This window comes from Phasianus colchicus, chromosome 4 (genome assembly GCF_987193195.1).
Source record: "Phasianus colchicus chromosome 4, bPhaCol1.hap1.1, whole genome shotgun sequence".
Classification (NCBI taxonomy): Eukaryota; Metazoa; Chordata; class Aves; order Galliformes; family Phasianidae; genus Phasianus; species Phasianus colchicus.
In genome coordinates this window covers 60299777-60321124 of record NC_143439.1, presented here as the reverse complement: position 1 = coordinate 60321124, position 21348 = coordinate 60299777, and the positions used below count along the sequence as shown (strand labels likewise).

The 21348-nt window shown below is 38.2% G+C and overlaps 1 protein-coding gene across 1 annotated transcript in view; it reads right to left on the bottom strand.

Moving 5' to 3' along the window:
- Positions 1-21115, bottom strand: part of STK32B (serine/threonine kinase 32B) — a 146401-nt gene extending 125286 nt beyond the window's left edge. The window contains exons 1-2 of the mRNA XM_031588368.2: positions 21057-21115; positions 19337-20311 (exon numbers count right to left, since the gene is read on the bottom strand). Coding sequence (XP_031444228.2) covers positions 19337-19412 — 76 coding nt within the window. The 5' untranslated portion in view covers positions 19413-20311; positions 21057-21115. The remainder of the gene's footprint in view (positions 1-19336; positions 20312-21056) is intronic.
- Between the last annotated feature and the right edge of the window lie 233 nt (positions 21116-21348).

Sequence of the window (21348 nt, the reverse complement as noted above, 5' to 3'; positions counted from 1 at the left end):
GGTGTTTTGCCTCAGATGGCAAGGAAGACAACGAGACTTCCTTCTAAAAAAAAATAGAAATAATAACATCACATACTATACCAGAAAGATTTGAATTAACATAGTCTAAACATAATAACAGTCTAACATAGTACAGCTGCTTTTATTTGAAGGCAGAATTACTCATTTAATATAATGAATTTGAAATTATTTCTTATTAAGTAAACAAACAAAATGTTGAATGGAGGTGATAGGCAGAAAAGAGAAGGACATCAAATATGTGTTGTTTTTGCAAAAAGTCAGCTATACCCTCTAGCCCAAGCTGATAGCATGTTCTCATAGGCAGTGCAGTATAAAATAGGAAAAAATGACCATCTGTTTAACTTCACCATTGATGATGTGACCAGCAAAAATTAGCACAGAATATCATATATTTCTTTTTTTTGGGGGGGGGGAGGGAGGGGGAGGAGGAAGAAGGGGGGTGTCCAAAATAGTGAACAAAGGCATCAACTAGTTCAGAAAAGGATAGTACTATAAAATAGTGAAGACCAGTGGGACTTCGCTGAGACAGACTGAGAGAGATCTGTGCAGTCAAGACGTTGTAGGTGAACAACAGACAAGACATTCTTCTAATGCTACTTCCATGCCCATGGAGTGGAGGAGTATTGATCAGAGCAAATTGGTCTGAAAACAGTAATTTGGTACCACAAACTGAGAGCAAGAGATTGAGTGCTGATGGGCCACCGACTTAGAAGGCCTTGATCTTGTGGATCAGGTTAGCATAACCCTTTGCAACACTATTTTGAAGCAGAATTTCTCAATTGCTCACTGACTTCATGATGACTAGTCCATAAAGATTAATGTGGACTTCAAATTCAGGGGCTTTCACTTTTAAGTTAAACAAAAAAGTGAAAAGAATTTGCATTGCATTGCCAAAATCTGTTTTTCTATAGCTAGTAAAAAACCACAGATTGTTGTGAAAGGCCTAGGCTTAGGGACTGATAGGGACTTTATGTACTGAGGTATAAGTCAGTGCTATGAAAAATAAAATAAGAAGCCAGATATTTCTCAGAATGGACTGAAATGTGAAAATTTTTACCATTGCTACATAGCCATAATTGGTACATATCAATGAATCCGTTTAACTGCACCAGCTTGAGCCCACAGAAGTTTTGGTGGTAGCTGAGAACAGTTATACATTTGTGTAACAGGGGTGCTCAAATCTTGTGCACAGAATTCATTGTAACTGGCCATCTGAAAATGCTTATCTCTCCAGGTAGGCTGGCACTGGATCTATGTGACATGAAGAACTGATATTATTAGATTATTAGGGTTAGCGTGTTCAGTAATAGTGGCCATCAATTGCAACTTAATCCCATAGCTTGGCCCTCGTTGCCAGATCAAAATAATTAGGATTTAGTTAGGCAGTGTCAAATCTTCAGGATAACTATAAGCTAGTTTACCATAATGGAAGACTTTGCAATTACTTTTGCTGTATCTTCATTTCTATTTGCATTTGGGTAACCTTTTTTTCCTAGTCTAGAAAGGTTGCCTTTGCATAGACTAGGTTCTTTAGTGAAAAGTAATTGGAAATTCTGATATAATTCTAGTCATTCATCCAGGTGTTTTACAATAAAACAGTAATCTATAAAATTTTACTATTATAAATTCAGAAGCAAGTAAATTTAATTTTTTAAGAACAGCGAACGTTTTAATAAAGTTGCGATGAAAGCAATTCTGTTTTGCTACAGGACAGAGCTTTAACTCAGAAAAGTGGTTAACTTAGTATAAATGCTCGAAACATCAAAGATCACCAAGGAACTACTGAATAAATGCAGTAGAACATGTCACTGTCAGTGAGTAGTTGATAAGACTTTATGAGTCTCCATGCTGTTCATAGTTGTTTCAAAGGGTTAAGTTGACATTAGAACTAAGGAGTGAAATTTCATAACCTGTTCAAGTACAAAATATCTTTAAGAGTTTTCATAAGTAATGATACATTACTCCCTTTCGACAAGAAAAGAGGGTTTCTGACTGATGATATTGCCTGCTTACGACTAAGATGGCAAAAAGAATCTCTGTAATCTATTGCTAGAAGAAATAGGTTGACAAGTATGTCCAACAGAAAATGTACTTCTTAACAAAATATATTGCTATAATACAGAAAGCCTATGTTCCTCTTTAACAATAATAAATTTCCCCAGGAGATCAGAAAACACAGAATATTAAGCACCTTTTTTCAACTAGAAAGTGGGAACATTCTCCTCCCACAGAGTTATAATGAAGATAACCTCATTAATAACTGAACTGGAAGGGAGGGAAGATGCTATGGGAATAAAATGTCAAATTTCAGTGGACCAAACAGTTTTTGATAAAATTCACCAATCATCTTCAGGTGAAGGACAACTATTTAAACAAAATTATCAACAAAATCCTCTCTGAGGCATCAGTCAATTTTATCCACATGGAGGCCTCTATAATCCAGGGGAAGAGGGGTAAGAAATCCCTTTGCTTTAGACTTCTTTGTGTGGTGACTCTAAGACTACTCTTCTTTCTGATAGGATTTCAGAAAATGAGTTTTGGTGCTGTGTTAGTGGGAGGATAAGAAATCATGTGAATAAGATTTTATCCAAATGTCTAGACAAACTATGAGTTACTGTCCTCTTTTTCTTCTAAATTGAGGTCCCTTTCTGTCTCCAAAACTGGATCTCCAAAAAATTACCTTTTTTTTTTTTTTCCTAAACCACAATTACAAATAGAACCCTGGCAGCAAATAAGGACACTAAAGGGTGAGAAAGATTCATGTTTCAGTTAGAATTCTCCTATTTAGTGTTTTTAAGCCCAAACAAAACCCATGGGTGTCAAAAAAAAAAAAAATAATAATGCCAGGCCTAGCTCATAACAAAAGTGTTCTGAATTGTGGACGGAGCAGTAGACTTGATATTTGGTTACCACTGTAAAGTTACTGCTCATTAGTTTGGTAGCAGAGATGCTTCCTCCAGGGAAAAAGTCTTTCAAAAGAAATCATAAAACCTGCCAGATGTGGCTATCCAGGTCTAATTTATCTTTTGGGATTTGAAAATAGTCAAAATAACAAGAATTTACAGAACAATTTCTGAAGATTTCCAGGAACTTGTATTTCATGGCTCTTGCAATAATCAACTTTAAAAGTGTCTTATATGACTTGGAGCTCTGAGAACACCATTTAAGACTACCAGTCCATTATCATCTTCACCTGCCTCTCTCCCTCCACCACCTTGACATTGGTTCAGGAGACCCATTGCAGCTGGTGTCTGGATCCAGCCACTGTGAAACCAACTGCACGTAACAGAAGTCTAAGGAATCTGTTTGGGACCCATCCTGTCTTTGCTAAGCTGTGCTTCTCCTGAGCTAGGCTGCAGTTATGTCCATGCTTGGTTATGCACCTAATCTACCATTTGGACTTTTGGACCCTACTTTCCATTACTTACCTTCACTGCTCATCTAGTTTGGTGTCAGGAGGTTGCACCTGTGTTGATGAGGCCACCACCCCTCCCTGTTCCTGCTGCACAGTGCCATTTTCGGATACAAGTGTTTTACGGTAATGGGATAGAACTGCAGGTAGCAGTAACTGAACATAGTGTGAGGACTGGAAAAAGGAAAAGTCCTGCAGAATCTAGATGCCTGTCATACCAGCCGGATTCCAATAGCTTTTAAGACAATGATCTCCATTAACTGCGTCCTTTAGACCACCTGTTGTCACCTCTCATCTGCAATGAAATGAATTTCCCTATTTAAGTGAGAAATTGAGTTGCATCTCACTCGTAGGTATCATAATTTTTGAAAACTAAACTGTATTTCTAAACACAAATGAAGTCCATTTTAGCAATGAAAATCTAACAGTTCAGTGAAAATTTAGCAGTTCAAATCTGAGATTCCAGAAGTGACCTGAATCTTTCTTTACAGTTTTGATTTTGATGTGATTTGGAACTGAAAAGTATCTGGCTTTTTTTATAGCTAGAATTCTTAATATTTCTCTGTATGAATCAGTTTATTTCATAAGAATCACTTCACTTTGTCTGCCATTTTGGAGTAAAAGCTCTTGTGGGACTCCCAGAGGCTTTTTACCTACATGTTCAAGGTAAAACGTTTGTCAAATTTGAATGTGTTCAACATGATCATAGTAGAGTAGAGTTAAAGCAATAACCTAAATTAGTAGTTGAAGTTAATATTTAATATAATATTTCTATTTTGACTTTTTTTTTTTTTTTTTTTGTGACTGTTTCTCTCAAGGTGGATAGAGAGAGTAGGAAAAAAAGACTTCATACTAGCAGCTATATTTAATTCATAAAGAACCTGCAAAATGTCAGTGCAATTCAAATATCTTTATCTAGAGGTTTTCAGATAAATATTTTGTGATGAAATTGGTTGTTTTGATATTGAGACTGAATAAGACGGTTGGCTGCTGTACATACAATGGCCATCTAACTGTGGCAGTTTTTGATCTGGAGCTCATTACTTATTCTCTTATCACTGTACCACTTACCTCTGGGGAATCCTTCCAGTGATAATGTAGAGATAGTTCCAGCCTGATATAAGTATGCTTATTTACACACCACAAGCAATTACTTCAAAGTCGATAGACCCAAGCATTGCTGAAAACAGTAAATATGAATAAGAAAATTGGGGCCTTTGTCTGAAACATGAAAAAAAAATTAAAGTAAGCTTTGATACAGTCACAAAACAAAGCAAATCCACCTCATCTCCACTCCATGGCTCTATGTCAGCTGGCACCAGGGTGGCTGAGGACAGGAGGGCTTCAGAACAAACATAGTTCCCAGATTTATGGCTGGGGGCAAGCATTAACAGCAGGTCAGTAGACTCTCTCAGCCACAATTTAATTTATAAAGACTTACGTTATATCACCACACGACAGGAATGAATAAAAAGATTCATTTGATCTAGAGGGTGTGTAGCTAAATGGTATTAATGGAAATAACATAATTTCTAACTTTAGCAGCATAAATTATTAGCTGTAGAGCACAAACAGTGAACAGCAGAGGATAAAACTGTTCAGTGCAGCAGAAGGTAATGCATGAAACATTTGGTGCTATTAATTGTACTCAAACCAATTCTGTATAACCACAGAAATAGAATCTCAAGTAATTTTATTTATAGATGTTAGATGAAAATAGTGAATATTGGTGATCTGTTCTAGAGTTCTCTACTATATACACCAGATCTATTTTAACGCAACTAATGTACATATAAAAAAATCTATGGAGAGAGAAAGAGATGATTAATATTAGTATAGTTATATTTTCTTAACTAGAATAATACTTTGAATTAGTAGATCAAAGCTTCCCCTGGCTGATTTTTATGAAAAGAACACTACATAGCCTTGATTCTTCACAGTATGAGATGAAAAATTTTCAGAATTAAGAAAAAAGTTTGTTTTCTATACCAGTTGTATATGGTTCTGTTTGCTTGGTTGGTTTGTTTTTTTTTTTGTCTAGGTTAATTGACAAACACAGATGGAAAAAGGTCAGGAAATTAGCTTAAAGTCACTAGAGACTTAAGAAATCTGTTCCATACAATAGTATTCATCATTTTTCCCTGAGCGGTCTGCTCTGCTGTATTTTCTTTTTCTAAATTACATAGGCCACTCCAAAAGTAGTGCCTCCTATTTATTTCCATATTTCCATGGAAACTACACCAGATACACAGAACACGAAAACACTATCTGATAATGCAAATTCTCAGCTACAGAACACTCTTGTTCTGTAGTGGTAGTAACCACCATTAGCTATGCATTTTCACAAGCAATGAACAAGAGCCTGCGTGCCATACTTGTAAAAATCTGCACATACGGAAGTGACTTACTGTTTTTCACTGCTGCTATGATGATGTTGTTGCTAGGAAGATGTTGACTGTTCAGTCTTTCTATCTTTCATTAGCCCAAAGAGAAGGAAGTCATAAGGCACCAAATCCAAACTATAACGTGTGCGTGGTAGAACAGCCCAGCCAAGACTGGCAATGTGGTCCACAATCTTCAAACTGGTATGAGGCCTGCAAGTGTTGTGTTGCAAGATAAAAGTTGATTTCTTCTCTGGCCTGACACAACATGCAGCGTTCTTTCTGTTCCTATGTGAGCATCAGTGGGACCCACCTGGTGCAAACTTTGTGATATTTCAATGCTGTCACCATTATTTCCAAATCATTGAACCCAGTTCCCTGATTCTAATTTGCCTATTCCTACTGGTGAGCTGATCAAGACACTCTGTCACATTGTGTCACATGGCTGCACGTGGCCATCCAGAACATGGTTTATATTGAACATCAATATTCTCTCTGCTGAAATGAACCCACCACCTCACTGCGCTCACATCCACTGTTTGGTCTCTATAAACAGTCAGCAAGCACTGATGAATGTCAAAGAGTACCATTTTATCTGCATGGAGGAATTCAATAACACACCTTTGTTTCATAACACTTCTATATCAGACACCATTTTGTCAGACTGCCCCTCTGCTGCCATCTGTCCCACAGCAATAAAATGTAAGAAAACATTGGCAGGAAGGTTCAACCTCTATTGCCATACCACTAACATCTTCCTCTGATTTTGTGGGACAACATAGTGAAATAAGAGGCAATACTCTTTGGAGCAGCCCTCGTCGAACATAGCAGTGCAGGAAATTCTTTTCAACAACAAGGGTATCTGGGCACTTAAAGCATCAGGATGCCACTGTCAGACAACGGTCTGTAGATCAAAAGGTGTATATGTACATGATCTACCTAGCAGAGGAAGGTGAGGAGGATGAGAGCTGGTCTTATAACTCTTCATTGGCATTGTATGCCCAGGGAAGCATTCAAAATTCTCTGCATCTCACTGGAAACAGTGAAAAAACTGAATGTCACAAGAAGTATCTTCTTTTCTAAGAGATGCTGAAAGTGAGGCATTCTATTAAACTATTCAAAATCTATGCCTGTCCTCCTTCCAGCATCTGTAACATAGACTGATGGCTCCTGGCTTAGGAGAACAAGAGGTCTGAAATCAGGGCAGCATCTAGCATAAATGCTCAAAAGCACTGAAAACATGTCATTTCTTCACTGCCATGTATTACTTAATAGTAATACTCTCTGAACAGTCATCATAACCTCTCTCAAATCCCAGAAAAGCCTCGTGAAAAACCATTTAGAGGGAAGACTGCCTGTCCATAGGACCAGCTCTTTGCATGTCCTGCCTCTTACAACCTATGTCTACTATGTCTACCCAGGCAACTATTCATTAGCTGCTCTCTTCTCCTGTTCATCAATAGAGAATTCTCTAGCTTTAACAGAACATGGACTTCCTCGCAGAAGGTCAGGATTATCAGAAAAATTCTGTATTCTATGACCCTTTGTCAGCAAAATCTTACAGCACTTAGTGACTTTTCCTCCCATTATACCCAAATTTATCTCAGTAAATGCTAACTTGACTTATTTTATAGCAGTGCCCTGTGCATAAGACTGTGCAGCTATCACTGTAGTTTTCATAGGCTAGAACAGTCAAATATGAAGCTGGACATAATGTAATATCTTTTTCCTGCTTTTCAGAAAGGATTTTTTATTTTCTTTTGTTCCTTGACTTCAAGTTCTGTGTAGCAAATCACAGTGCCTAAGATGTGCATTCTCCCAGAAGAGTTTGCAGGCTTTACTGCTTGAACAAAGGTTTATCTGAACATAACCCCAAAAGGCATAAAAACAATCATTGTAACATGTAAAAGCAATCCAGGGGAAAGCAGAAGATGATTTCAGAGGGGGTGTGGAGGACGCTCAGGAGGTTAGTACTGATTTCACATACTACTTCTTTGTTTTACCAGACTAACAGCTAATCACAGAGAACAGCAAATGAAAACTAAGAACAGATTTCAGTGCTCAGCAAGAGGGGCAAAACAATATCATAGGGAAATTGCAATTACGGGAAGCATTAACTCAGTTTGCATTTTTAGATGTTAAATAAGGATTGATCTTATTACTCCAAATGTAGGAAAAGGAATTATTATCTTTTTTTATGACCCGTTTGTATATATTGCTGCATAGTCTGTTTTACTTAATTCAACAATCTTATGCAGAATAGCATTAGTAATTCAGTGATATAGATAGTACTCTGTTTTCTTTGGTATCAAACCAGGCTAAAAGCAACGGGGCAGAAATTAACAACAGCCTTAGCATTATCTAAAATTTTTCAATCTTCAAAGAACCTAAGAAAAAAAAGAAAAAAAAAAAGAGAGAGAGAGAAAGAAAATGAGAAAATGTGGAAATAAAGTAAAAAGCAAGAAAACATTCTCAAATCGAAGCAGGATGCTAAAAAGCATATTACTGATATATTTTTCAGTTTGATTCAGATAACAAAACTGTATGGCTTATTTGATAAAATACATAATAAATAAATGTTTTTAAAAATAAAAGTGTAGAAAAGAATTAAAGAAATACAAAATACAGACTTTAACACTATGATTTGATGTTGTAAAGAGAATACTTGCAATAAAATTTGAAAAACAGTGTCATTAACTACATTCAGTTATCATTAAAGCCTTAAAAACCAGCACAACAGGCTGCTACACTCCAATAATGTTTTGTTATTACATTCTAAGAGGCATTCATTTAATTTAATAGATAATGTCTTTGTGCTGATTATGGACTAAATGAAAGCAACATATGTGTTTATACCGCTGTTAATAAGCTTGTCATAATATAAGGCAAAATACTTTTAAGAATAAAAGCATTACAGAATTTAATGCTTGTTTGTCAAGGATTGTGACAGAGATTGCAGAAAAGGGATGTAGAAGAAAAAAATTATTATAGATAGAAAAAACACTTGTTACTTTGTGTGAAAGATAAGCACAAAAATGAAAAAAAAATCCTGATGGGCTGCATACAAGTACAATAAACTGAAATCTTCAGAAAGCTTTCCTTGTTGCACATTGCTAGATTTCCCAATAGATAAAGAAAGCCAGATTGGGAAATATCTAAAGTTGACAGCCACTAGATGAGGACAATGATTTAAGCAGAGACGTCAGATTCTTATGAATGTTTTGTACAGAGTTCAGATTTCTAGTGGTTAAATACAAAATTGTCAAATCTCCTTACAAATCCTAGCCGGTTCACCTAGATTATTTGATTTACTTAGGAAAAGACACAGTTCATAGGAGCCAATGTAGAAATACAGGAGATGAGGACACAGTGATTGGATGAGAGATGATTACAGTGTAAATACTTTTCTGTGGTACAAAATAATGTATTTTGTCCTTAGGGAGGAAATTTTTATATTGGAGAAGTGCATTTTATAAGGGCACATAGTGAAAGGACAAGAGGAAATAGCTCTTAACTGGAAGCGGGTAGATTTAGACTAGATATTAGGAAGAAATTCTTTACCGTGAGGGTGGTGAGACATTGGAACAGGTTGCCCAGTGAGACTGTGAATGCTCCCACCCTGGAGGTGTTCCAGGCCAGGCTGGATGGGGCTTTGAGCAAGATGGTCTAGTGAGAGGTGTCCCTGCCCATAACAGTGGAGGCTGGAATTAGATGACTTTTAAGGTCCCTTCCAACCCAAACCATTCTATGATATGATTCTATTTAAGAATGAAAGGCAAAAGAATCCTCATTTCTGCGATACGAATGTACACCCATATTCTTACAGCTCCTTCTTGCCTAACGCTTCAGTAGAGTGCTAAGATTTTCCTGAAAGCACACCACATACTGCACTTCCCTTATATTTCTAAGAGTCAATGAAGCAGAAAACATGAAAGGAAAAGTCTGGTAGCACTCACCTGCAAAGCAAAAAGTACCTTCTTTTTTTCCTATTTTCTCTATGAATTTGTGTTTTATAAACTAAATTATTTGTATCTACATAAAACCTCTTCACATAGAGGAAGTAAAATTAAAGCCCACAAGCTACATTCTCCAAAATATATTTTTTAAAAATTAAATTTGAAGTATAATTTTATACTGTATACATATTAAGTATAATGTTAAATTCTCAGAAATTAAAATGAAATTAATTGATGTTTCATGGGACACTGTATTAAGATAATCAGTCCTAGATTCCGATATCTGTATTATAAATATTCAACCTCTCTGTATACTCAGATGCTGGCTCACTTGAACAATGGACCCAGGTGAACTTCATGATTCAACAAATTGAAGTGCAAGGCCTTGCACCTGGGTCATGGCAACTCCCACTATCAGTGCAAGCTGATGGATGTAAGGAAAGAGCACAGCCCTGCTGAAACAGACTTGGGGGGTACTGGTGGATTGCCATCTGGGCAATGTGCCCCCACAACCTGGAAAGTCAACTGTATCCTAGGCTACATCAACAGAAGTGTGGCCACTGGGGTGAGGGAGGTGATCCTACCCATCCACTCTGCACTGGTAAGATCTCTGCTGGAGTACTGTGTTGAGATGCGAAGTTATCAGGAAAAACATGAACCTGTTAGAGCACATCTAGAGGAGGCCACAAAAGTGTTCCATGGGATGAAACACCTCTCCTATGAGGACAGGCTGAGAGAGCCAGAACAGCTCAGCCTGTAGAAGAGAAGGCTTTGGTAAGACCTGATAGCGGCCTTTTAGTATCTAAAGGGGGGCTGTAAGTAAGAAAGGGATAGACTCTTTAGCAGGGTCTGTTGTGAAAGGACAAGGGGAAATGATTTCAAACAAAAGGGAGGAGATAAGGAAAAAGTTTTTTTACAATCGTAGTGGTGAGGCATAGAAACATGTTGCCTAGAGATGTAGTAGATGTCCCATCTTGGAGACATTCAAGGTCAGGTGGGATGGAGCTCTGAGCAACCTGATTGAGCTGTAGGTATCCCTGTTCACTGAAGAGGAGTTGACAACCTTAAGAGTCCCTTCCATTCCAAATGATTCTGTGATTCTATGGTGCAGGTATCTTGAACCCCATCAACAAGTATTCCTCATAAAGCAAGCAGTTTATTGGCCTAAAATGCAGAGAAATAAAGCCAGTATAATTCTTCAGAACAGTTATTGTATTAAAGCCTGAATGCCAGACAGTAAGACAACTCCATTCTTCTTTAACAACAGAACAAAATTCACAGATGCTAGCCCATACTGTTTCTGGAAACACTCCTTACTTGCTAAGCAAATGAAATTGTGATTGAGTCCAAGGAAATTCTGGGTAAGATTTAGTTAGGGAAACACTGCTTATTGCCAGCACAAGATTTTGATTTTTGCAGAATAATGCTTTTTTTTTTTTGCTTTTTCCTTTTGTAGTGAAGCTTATGCATACGCATGTATACAGTTTTAACAAATACATCAGCAAATTCATCAACAGCTCAACCTAAGCTTACATTAGGCAGTAAGTAATTAATGTAGCTTAAGATAATCAACACAAATAGTTCATGAAATTAAGCAGAATTGTGCTCAAGAGAGACTGGGTCAGCTCACTACTGCTGCTCTATCCTCCCCAGATGTCCCTGCTTTCCCTGCTGAATTCTGTGTAATTAGTTCCCTGCTTTTTGTTCTCTCTCCTGTCTTACCGTAGTAAGATAGCGTTGAGTTGTATCAGGCATATCCAGAATTATTCAGAAATTTCTGTTTCATATTGATTTGATATTGATTGATCTCTGTAGCAACGATTTCTCCTTTTTCCTCTTTCCTTACATCTCAGCATTAGCTCACTCTTGCTACACCAAAATACTCAAAAACAACCTTGGCAATATTTTTCTGCCTTGCAGTACTTGGTCCCATATATCACTGTCCAGGAGGTTTAGCACAAGGAAGGTTTCTGCTTCCGCTTTCCTAGCCTTGCTGTTTCAGGAGGAATCTAGAAGAGTCTTGTGCATGGCCAACAAAATCCCAGCCTTCTTCATTCTCATGCTAACATTCAGAAGAGAAAATATTAAAACAATGCTGGTGGGGACAGGATTAGTTCAGTATATATGAGCAAGATCATAAATCCTCATTAGTTTTTCTCCTAAGATCGTTCTGGTCATTTTCTAATTCATTTAGGTGTAGTATTTCATTGCAGGCTGAACTTCCCTCATTTACTGACTGAATGTACCTACAATTCACAAAAAAGACTGCATTCTCACAATACTGCTGGCTTTGTAACCCATTCCACACATCTACATCAAGGAACTCTTCCATGCCAAGTGCAGCCAATGATGCATTCAATGCTATGTTAAAGCCCAACATTAGTAGGAAATAATGTGAGGAGGTGCACCTCTTCCTCCTTGCTGTATGGGAAGATGTCAAAGAGGAATGAGTACAGCCAGACTCATGATCTCCCTGGAAGAAGTGAAAGATTCTTCTTTTGAATATAGCTATCCATGAAGACAAAACTGTGGAGTAGAAGCAGTGTAAAGTATCTGTACACTTGAAAGTCATGTCTGTGAAGAAACCAAGCTTTTTCAAATAATTTCCCACAGGTGATGTCACATGATGAGAATCTTTCTTATATGAATCATAGAATTGCTCAGATTAGAAAAGACCTTAGAGATCATCATGTCCCACTGCAACCTAACCATACTACCCTAACTCTAACAACAGTAAATTGTGCCCCTGAGCACCATGTCCAGACCATTTTTAAACACATTCAGGGATGGTGACTCAACCACCTCCCTGGGGAGCCTACTCCACTGTTTAACAACCCTTTCTGTAAAGAAGTGTTTCCTGATATCTAACCTAAACCTCTCCATAAGAAGTCAGCAAAGATATTAAGATATTGATCTGCAATATTAATTTCAGATTAAATTTTCTAGTTCATTATATTCTCCAAGCTTATACAATCACAGAATCACTAAAGCTGGAAAAGACCTCCCAGATCATTTAGTCCAACCGTTAACCTTCTACCACTATTTCTCCACTAAACTATGACCATTAGTACAGAATCTAAACACTTCTTGAACACCTCCAGGAACAGTGACTCAACCACTTCTCTGGTCAGCCCTTTCCAGTCCCTGACCGCTGTTTCAGAGAAGGAATTTTCCCTAATATCCAACCTGAACCTCCCCCCATGCAACTTGAAGCCATTTCTTCTATTGCTAGTTATATGAGAGAAGACAATGACACCTACCTCACCACCACCTCCTTTCAGGTAGTAGTAAAGAGCAATAAAGTTTCCCCTGAGACTTTTATTTTCCAGTCTGAACAATCCCAGCTTCCTCAGCTGCTCCTCATAAGGCTTGTGCTCCAGACCCTTCACAGCTTCATTGCCCTTCTCTGAACACACTCCAGGGCCTCGATGTCTTTCTTGTAGAGGGGGGGCCCAAAACTGAGCACAGTACTTGAAGTGCAGACCAGAGCTAACTACAGGAGGACAATCATCTCCCTGCTCCTGCTGGCTACAGGATTTCTGATACAAGCTAGGCTTATTGTTGGCTTTCTTGGCTACCTAGGCATATCGCTGGCTCATGTTTAGCTGAATGTCATCCAAGACATTCAAGTCCCTTTCTTCCACAGTCTTCCAGCCACTCTGCCCAAAGTCTGTAGCATTACCTAGAGTAGCTAGAAAAAAAAAAAAAAAAAAAAAAAAAAGGCATTACACCTGCTAAGGTCTGTTATGCTGTGGTTCTCTCCTCCACAACAACCCTCAACTTTCTTCAGATTAAAAGCTAGTCAGGGAACATTTAATTTTTCAGTGTGCTTCTTCCTTCACTTGTCAGCTTGTCTAGTCCTGCAAAATACAGCTCTCTGAAATCCTATTCTTTTGGCACAGAACATCACAGCAGCTTAGATGTGAGAGAAGGACCTGTGAGAGCCAGCTACAAGCAGGGAGGTGAGATATAATTTATTAACCTGTAAAGGAGTGACTGTAAAAGCAGTGGTGTTGATTTAGGTAACAATCTTGTTTCATCACAGTTTTTTAACATACAGAGTTTTCCCTGATTTTGATTTGGATTCTCTAAGCTTATCTTGTGTGGAGACTGCTTAACTTTGAATTATTTGTATGCAGTTTTCCAAAAAGCCTGTCCTGAGGTCCAGACATGCTGTACAACATGCATATCAACATGGATAAAACACTCACACTTCTTAGATAACAAGCCACTGAGAAATTCTGTAACATTCTCAGAGTTGGGGGCCCAAATCAACAACTTGTGTAAATTCCAGAAGGCTACAAAAGCAGCAGCAGAGACTTACATGATGCCTTTATTTAATACATAGGCCCTGACATGGATATTTCCATCAAATCAGATCATGGAAGCATAGAGAACGTTTAGGAAGGATGTTGAAAATTCACCTAATCACCTCTAAGCCATTGCTGGCAGAGTTGAATCTAGTAAAATAAAATAAGATGGGTCAATGCTTAACTGCTCCTTGAATTGTCATGGTTCTAATCCTGTGTTGGATTTTTAAAACTATCAAGTAGGGTGCAGACGTGCAGTTCATTTAAGGGAATGAAGAGCAAGAATCTAAAAATGAAAGTGCCATATTCATTCAGCTTTCCTTCAGAGTTCCCTGTGAAAAAGGAAAACTCATGATCTAATGTTAGTTTTCACCTGTAATTATTATTTAGTATCTGAAGAGGGCCACATTATTTGTGCACACTGTAACAAAGACTTTAAAAGACTGGGTCAGGAAGATAACGACTGAGATTTTTGCCATGCCATGATACCTGTTCTTCCTCTTCTTTGCCACAGTCTTTGCAAACTCTTGACAACAATTTGGCAGTTAGTACCTATGTGACTGCCTGGTATGATCATTCTCTCCTCTCTGACCACAATCTCCTTCTGTCTCATACTATGCTGTACTGAAAGCTCATCAATAACTGCTAAGAACTGCTGGAAATAACTGTTTGAAAAGCAAAGTTATTTTGTAAATATAAAAGCAAACTTTTAAGAAGTCAGTGCACTTGTTTCTACAAGCCACCATAGTAAAACTGATTTTTTTTTTTTTTTTCAAAACCAAATACAACCGACATATCAATTCAATGGTCTAGTTTCTAGCTTCTAGTGCTTTTATTCCTTATCCTTTCCTGTGTATCTTCCACAACCATATTGGCAAATAGCTGTTATTACTATTTGTTAGTAGAAAATGGTTATTTTCTACCATTTGATTTTCACATGTTGAATATTATTTTTAAAAATTTAATTAAATATCATTTTTAACAGAGCATAGTTAAATAAATTTATCATGAAAGATATTCCTTAAAGTTGCCAGGCTATTGATTATATATTCATTACTTATAATATTTACTGAGAATTTGAAAGTTACATTTACAAATTGTTAATATTCCTCTCACTGTTCTATTGCCATTACTATGAACTTACAATTATTTTCCAAGACCTAAAATTCAGGAAAGATATACTCCTTTCTCTTTTCTATGTTATTATTGGAAACAGCTATTCAGGAGAGGATAGATGCTCTGTATTCTTTATGAGAAAGTATTAAAGACAAAGAGAGTCAAAGTTTCCTTGCTTCAGCAGCATTAATCCAAATGAAACCTTTCGCAAAAAATCTTATAATTCCAATCCATTAAAGCATCTAGGTTTGAGTAGAGGTAACAACGTTGCTACACCAGACCTAGTTGTCTATCCAAAAAATACAGCAATAAAGATCAAAAAACGAAATATATTTTCCCATTGACCTTCCATAGCAAGAGCGTAAGCTGTAGACAAAGGATTCCACTCATAGGATTTTCCTAGCTCTTGTTGTGCTTTAGTCTAGGCTAAGAAGCAAAACTGAGATCAAATCTACAAGTTCACCAAACACTGATGCGTGAGAGATAACTAGATGCTTTTTCTTGATGATAAACTTATTTTTTATATAGTCATATATTGCCATAATTTCATTTTTTCTGAATTTCAGTGGAGCAATATATAAGAAAGAATACATAAAGCTGAGAAAGTTGAGCATTACCTGACAAAACGCAAAGAGGTACTAAAGAAGACAATGTTATTTTGAAATGGAAATTATCAGGCTGAAGAGGGAAAACAGCAAAGGGAATGAGGTTTGGAAATGACCCAATTTAGTATGTTCACAATCTATTCAGTGGACTTGAAAACCGCCATTGAGCTAGTGAGGGTAGTAATAATACACAACATTGTTAAAATAATGGAGGAACAGAGAATCACAGGTAAAGAAATTAGGGCTAGATTCAGGGAGGACCTGAATATGAGAAATGGCTTGAAATTCAATCTTTTTCAGTGCAAAATGAAGTCTCACATTTGGGAGCACTTAGAATTCCTGTTGTAGATTCGAACTCATCAATAGAAATTCCTGAAAAGGGTATTAGTGAGCCTATTCATCACAAGATGTCTGTATACTGTCTGTATGATACGCACATGAAAAGGGCATAGGTAGTTACAGGCTATACTGGGAAAGTTAGTTCCAGTAGAAACCAGGAAATGTTGTTTCCAGTAAAAGGTTCTAGTGAAAACGTACCTGTAATTGTATGGTTTTGAATTATATGTACATGATCAAGATGAGTTTAAATACATATAGATAAGGTATGGGAATGAAAAAGCAGGAGAAATAAAAAAAGTAGAAGTTCTCCTACAGAACAAAGAGTGAGAGGGAATATTTTTGCTAGCATCTATCAGTGCACTGGTGTAATCATCATGGAGGATGAAGAGCTATTTAAGCTAGCAAAAATGTTGGAATAAAGATAAATTTTATATATAGGTCAAGCATGCTTTTAATCAAGAAGGCAGATGCTTCTACCCATTGAAAGAGTAAGGTTCTGCAAGATCCTTCTAACAAAAATAGGACATAGTGAACAAATATAACTAGTTTAATAACGGTACACATTACAACTTTTGAAAAGATCTGCATTTGATAATGATGGGAGATGATGACTGTGATAACTGGAGACTGAACAACACTATTTCTAGCTTGCCTTCTGACTGGATTAATTTTGACTATCCTATCAGTGATATCCATCCTTACAGAGGTAAGTCTACGTACATTGTCTATGTTTTAGATCTACTCAAAGGATTGACACTTATCTCATTAGAGAAAAAACATGACTGGTAACCTTAGAGCAGATACTCTACAGGTTTGTCAGGCTGTACCTGGCTGCTCTTTATGCACTCTTTCCTAGTACTTCTTTGCTAAATGGTACACTGGATATGAAACTTTTTCTATGACTCATGAAATGACAATGAATTGTTTTAAACATCTTCCTAAATTCATGATTTATTCTACATCCAACATTGACATGCATGAACATAAAATGACAATATGTTTTTCTGCTCATTTTTTCTCATACTAAGGAGACATCTGTGACATTACAAACAACTCTTTAAATAACTTGGTTTTTATTATGCCTACATATTCACACACAACTCATTTATTCCGAGTCTATATGAATTGGTAAATATTCTTAACCTTGAACAAAATTCTGTAGTCTCATGAAACAAATGAACTTTCTCTTTTTAACAGTGTGTTGTGGGTTTTTTTGTTTGTTTGTGGTTTTTTTTCTTTTTCTTTTTCAATTTTAATTTCATATTGACTGCAGTATTGTGGAAAGCAGATACTATTGTAGATATTAGGAGCAATATGAAATACTCCTTGATTTTGGATTACATTTTGCAAGACAGATTTTCAAAGAGAAGATATCTTCCTATATTTTTGGGTACCTAGGAAAATTCCATCCTGAATTATAATTCATGAACAGTATAGAAAATAGGTTATCTATTTCAAAAGCAATGGGCTTTTCTCAACTAGATGGTTGTACTAAGCATAATGCCTTAAAAAAAAAAAAAAAAAAAAAAAAAGGAGATATTTTAGGAACATTCAGAATGGGAAAAAAGAAAATAAGCAAAGAATAAATAATGTCTAAGTAGAAATGCATAAATAGCTTATGTGTACACACTTTTTGTTGTTGTTGTTGTTGTTGTTGTTAATTATTTTCCTGAGGATAAAAAGAGCAAAGTGGCATGAAGCCCTTTCTGGTCTCATTCATTAAACTTTGTTCATTTTATGCATAAACTGACCACAGCCTTTTCTCTTTGGAAAAAATACAAATGGTAATAAGTCATAGAACACTCATGTCAACTCAAGAGAGCTCAGTCAAAACACTCACAGAGGCAAAGGCGGGCTATTTTTTATCTTACAGTGCCTAAACAGGATTAACACTATACTTTCACTCTTGAAGAATGACATTAAGATTTACATGACCAGTTGTAAGTGATCACCATTATAATTTTACAGCAGGAAATGGTTTCTTTCTCACTTGTTTACATAGCATTTACTTACGGTAAATGACTGAAAATTGTAAATGACAAGAAAATCACAGCTACTGCATCACAATCCTATAGTAAATATTCTGGTCCCTTACTCTATACAAACAATAAACTGCTGTAAACAAAACCACACCAAATACCTCTTCAAGCTTTGCCAAGAAAGACAGAGTGGTAAATGTGCGTGAAGTGTAAGCAAATATATATTCACCTCTGTAAAAACTTATTTAATATTTTTCCTCTATATTAGCAAAACAATGCAAATGTCTCCATGTGTCCTGAATGGATAGGAAAGAGCAGAAGTGTTTCTGATTTGCTGTGAGAAACGTTATCAAAATGGCAAAGCGAAGTCTGCTGAGGGACAAGCATTACTCAAAATATTTTGGGAACAAGAATGAAATGGATATATTCAAAATAAAGTATCAATTATCCAATTATGCAGCAACATGCTCCCATAAGTAACAAAACTTTTTCTGATATACAAATGTCTGCTTCCTAAAAGTGGAATGTTCTCTTTGCTTTAAAAGTCAAAATGACTGAAATTGAGAGCCATATAATCCCAGTAAAACATAATCTATGTAAGAAAGTGACATGGAAATACGTAAAAAGTGAAAAAACGCCACATTTTTAATGCAAACTCCAGTTAGTATTCCAAAAACTTTGCTGGATACAGTTTCTTCTGATACAGGGATAAGCAGGGAAAAAAAATCTCAAAGTAACAGAACAACTTTTAAAAAGTTTCAGAAAGTATAGGTGGAGAGAAGTATACTGACTGAAAGATGTACCACCATTTAAAATGGGCTGGTGGGCAGAGAGTCAACTATACGACAAGAGAAAAAGCAGGCATTTGTTTCCAAACTAATGCCAGCTCACATACATACACATGAAGTTACCTGGCCATGTGTTTAAAACCGAAGTAGTGGTGTTCTAGACTTCAGCTTAGCTTGGATAAAAGCAAAGAACTATGCAATTATTGCAAACAGCTAAACAAAGGTGGGCTTGCCCTTCTCCTTCCCCAGGGAGCCTACCCCACAGCAAGCAGCCAGAGGATCCATCCAAAACACCTCCCCCAGCCGGACTGAGGAAGCTGCCAACACCTGGCTGAGGGCGAGCTGCTGCCTCCGGCCCCGGGGCTGAGCCAACGACGGGAACTACGGGGCGCGCGGGCGCGGCGGTACCTTGGACAGCTCCACACTCACCGTCCTCGTTCTCGTCGAACACGGGCGCCCTGTGGGAGTGGCTGCCCCCCATCTTAGTCCACAGCCGGCTCCGCATCCCCCGCCGCCAGCATTCCGCGGGGCCGGCAGTCACCCCGGCCTCGGGGCAGCTGCCCTCCCGCCGCCCCAGCCCGGCCCGGCCTGGGGAGCTTCCGCAGGGCTAGCAGTCACCCTGTGACATGAAAGCGATCCGTCCGCTCCTGGCAGCGAGCGCTGTTGGCGCTCACGGACTTTGGCCCGTCTCTCATCGCGGAGGGGCAGGGGAGGGAGGGAGTTAGGGGAGGAGGAGGGAGGGAGGAGACGGAGGTCCTGCTAGTGATGGCTTTTGGTAAGCGGTAAAAGCTGGATCTACCTGGATCCTAGAGGATCCTCCCCCTGCTTGCCTCCTTCGAGACCTCCGCCGTGGAGCGCGGAGTCTCAGCTGCTGCCCCGGCAGCACTGCCTAACGAGGGCATGGAGCTTCTCCTGCCGCTCGGAGGAGCTTACTGGCATTGGCACCCGCAGCTGAGGGCTACCGGGATCCGAAGCGGCTGAGGGGTTGTGGGGTGTAAGCTTAAGGTTTTCGGGGGTTTTTTCCTCCCTAATGGGGGTTCCCCTTCCGGCAGCGGGGAGGACTACGGTCAGTTGTCCGAACTTGACTGAGTTCATTAAAGGAAAAAAAAATAAAATGAAAGAAAAGAGAGAAAATATCCCTCTTCCTTTTTCTTCGGGCCCGGAGTGCTGGGGAGAGGTCTCGGCGGGGCTGTCCTCCGCAGTGGGGATGCGACGGCTGCAGCAGACCACTCGCGGGAGCGACGGAGCAGGAACCGGAGCGCCGCGGGGGATGCGCCGTGAGCGGCCGAGAGGGGGCGCCGCTGAGGAGAAGCCACCGCGCCCAGCCCGGCCCGGCCCCGCAGCGCCACCTGGCGGCCGGCAGCCGCCTCCTGCGTGTCCCCGGCAGGGCGGCTCCTGTAGGACCTCGTGAGAGGAAAGGGAGCAAAAAAGTACATCTGTACACATATCAATATATTTATCTCGAAATAGCTCAATTGCAAAAGCGCGTTAGGGAAAAGAAAGAAGGGGTAGTGGATAATATATATATTATATAGTGGATAATATATATATATATTATATATATACTCCTTATATTTTCTAATGTTCTTCCTTATTATCCACTATCCCTTCTTTCAAACTGCTGACTTTAGAAAAGTCCTAGAAAAAAACTGCATACAGAAGGAGAACTTTCTTTACTTACTGTTCTTAACTGCCTTAGTTATTCACATCACCTGTCTTTGAACTCAGTATAATCTTGCCATAACCTTTCAAGGAAAGGTTGACTGGAATTGAATGCAGAGGGTGAAACCCTGCGTTATGTGACTAAGAGCTCAGAACTAACAGCATCTACAAACACAGACAGCTGATAAATTCAGGGCATATTTTTCCATAAGAATACATGGACAGATTGTATCACTAACTAATATTCCATACTTAATCATCTGGATTGTCACTATTAACATGCAAAATGTTTGCAAAATAAGGAATGTTTCTATACACAGACATCTAAATTGTTGTTTGGAAAGCATCACTTTCTCTTTGTTATTCGTTAGTTTATTACTCAACCATATAAAGCCTAAATCATCCAGTCAAAAAAACCAGAAACAATATTACGTTATTGAGGTTACGTGCATTTAAGAGGATAGCAGTAACATATAGAAATCATTACCTTTCAGCAAGAAGTTATCCTCTATGTTAACCAGCAAGCATGGTGCTCTAAGTTAATCCCTTTCCCTCTGAATTAGCAAGGGAGGGTTGCATTTAAAGTTTAATGCATTTCAGCTGATGAGTTACCTTCTACCTGAGCTAAAGTCTTACATCACATTAATGTAATTGCTTTGATTCTTGTGAGAGAACTTTAAAGTGACCTTCCAAATAATGGGAAGAATGCCAGTAAATCCTCAATCTTGTGTGTGATTATTTTACATATAGGAAGCACGTTTCTAAAACAACAGACATGG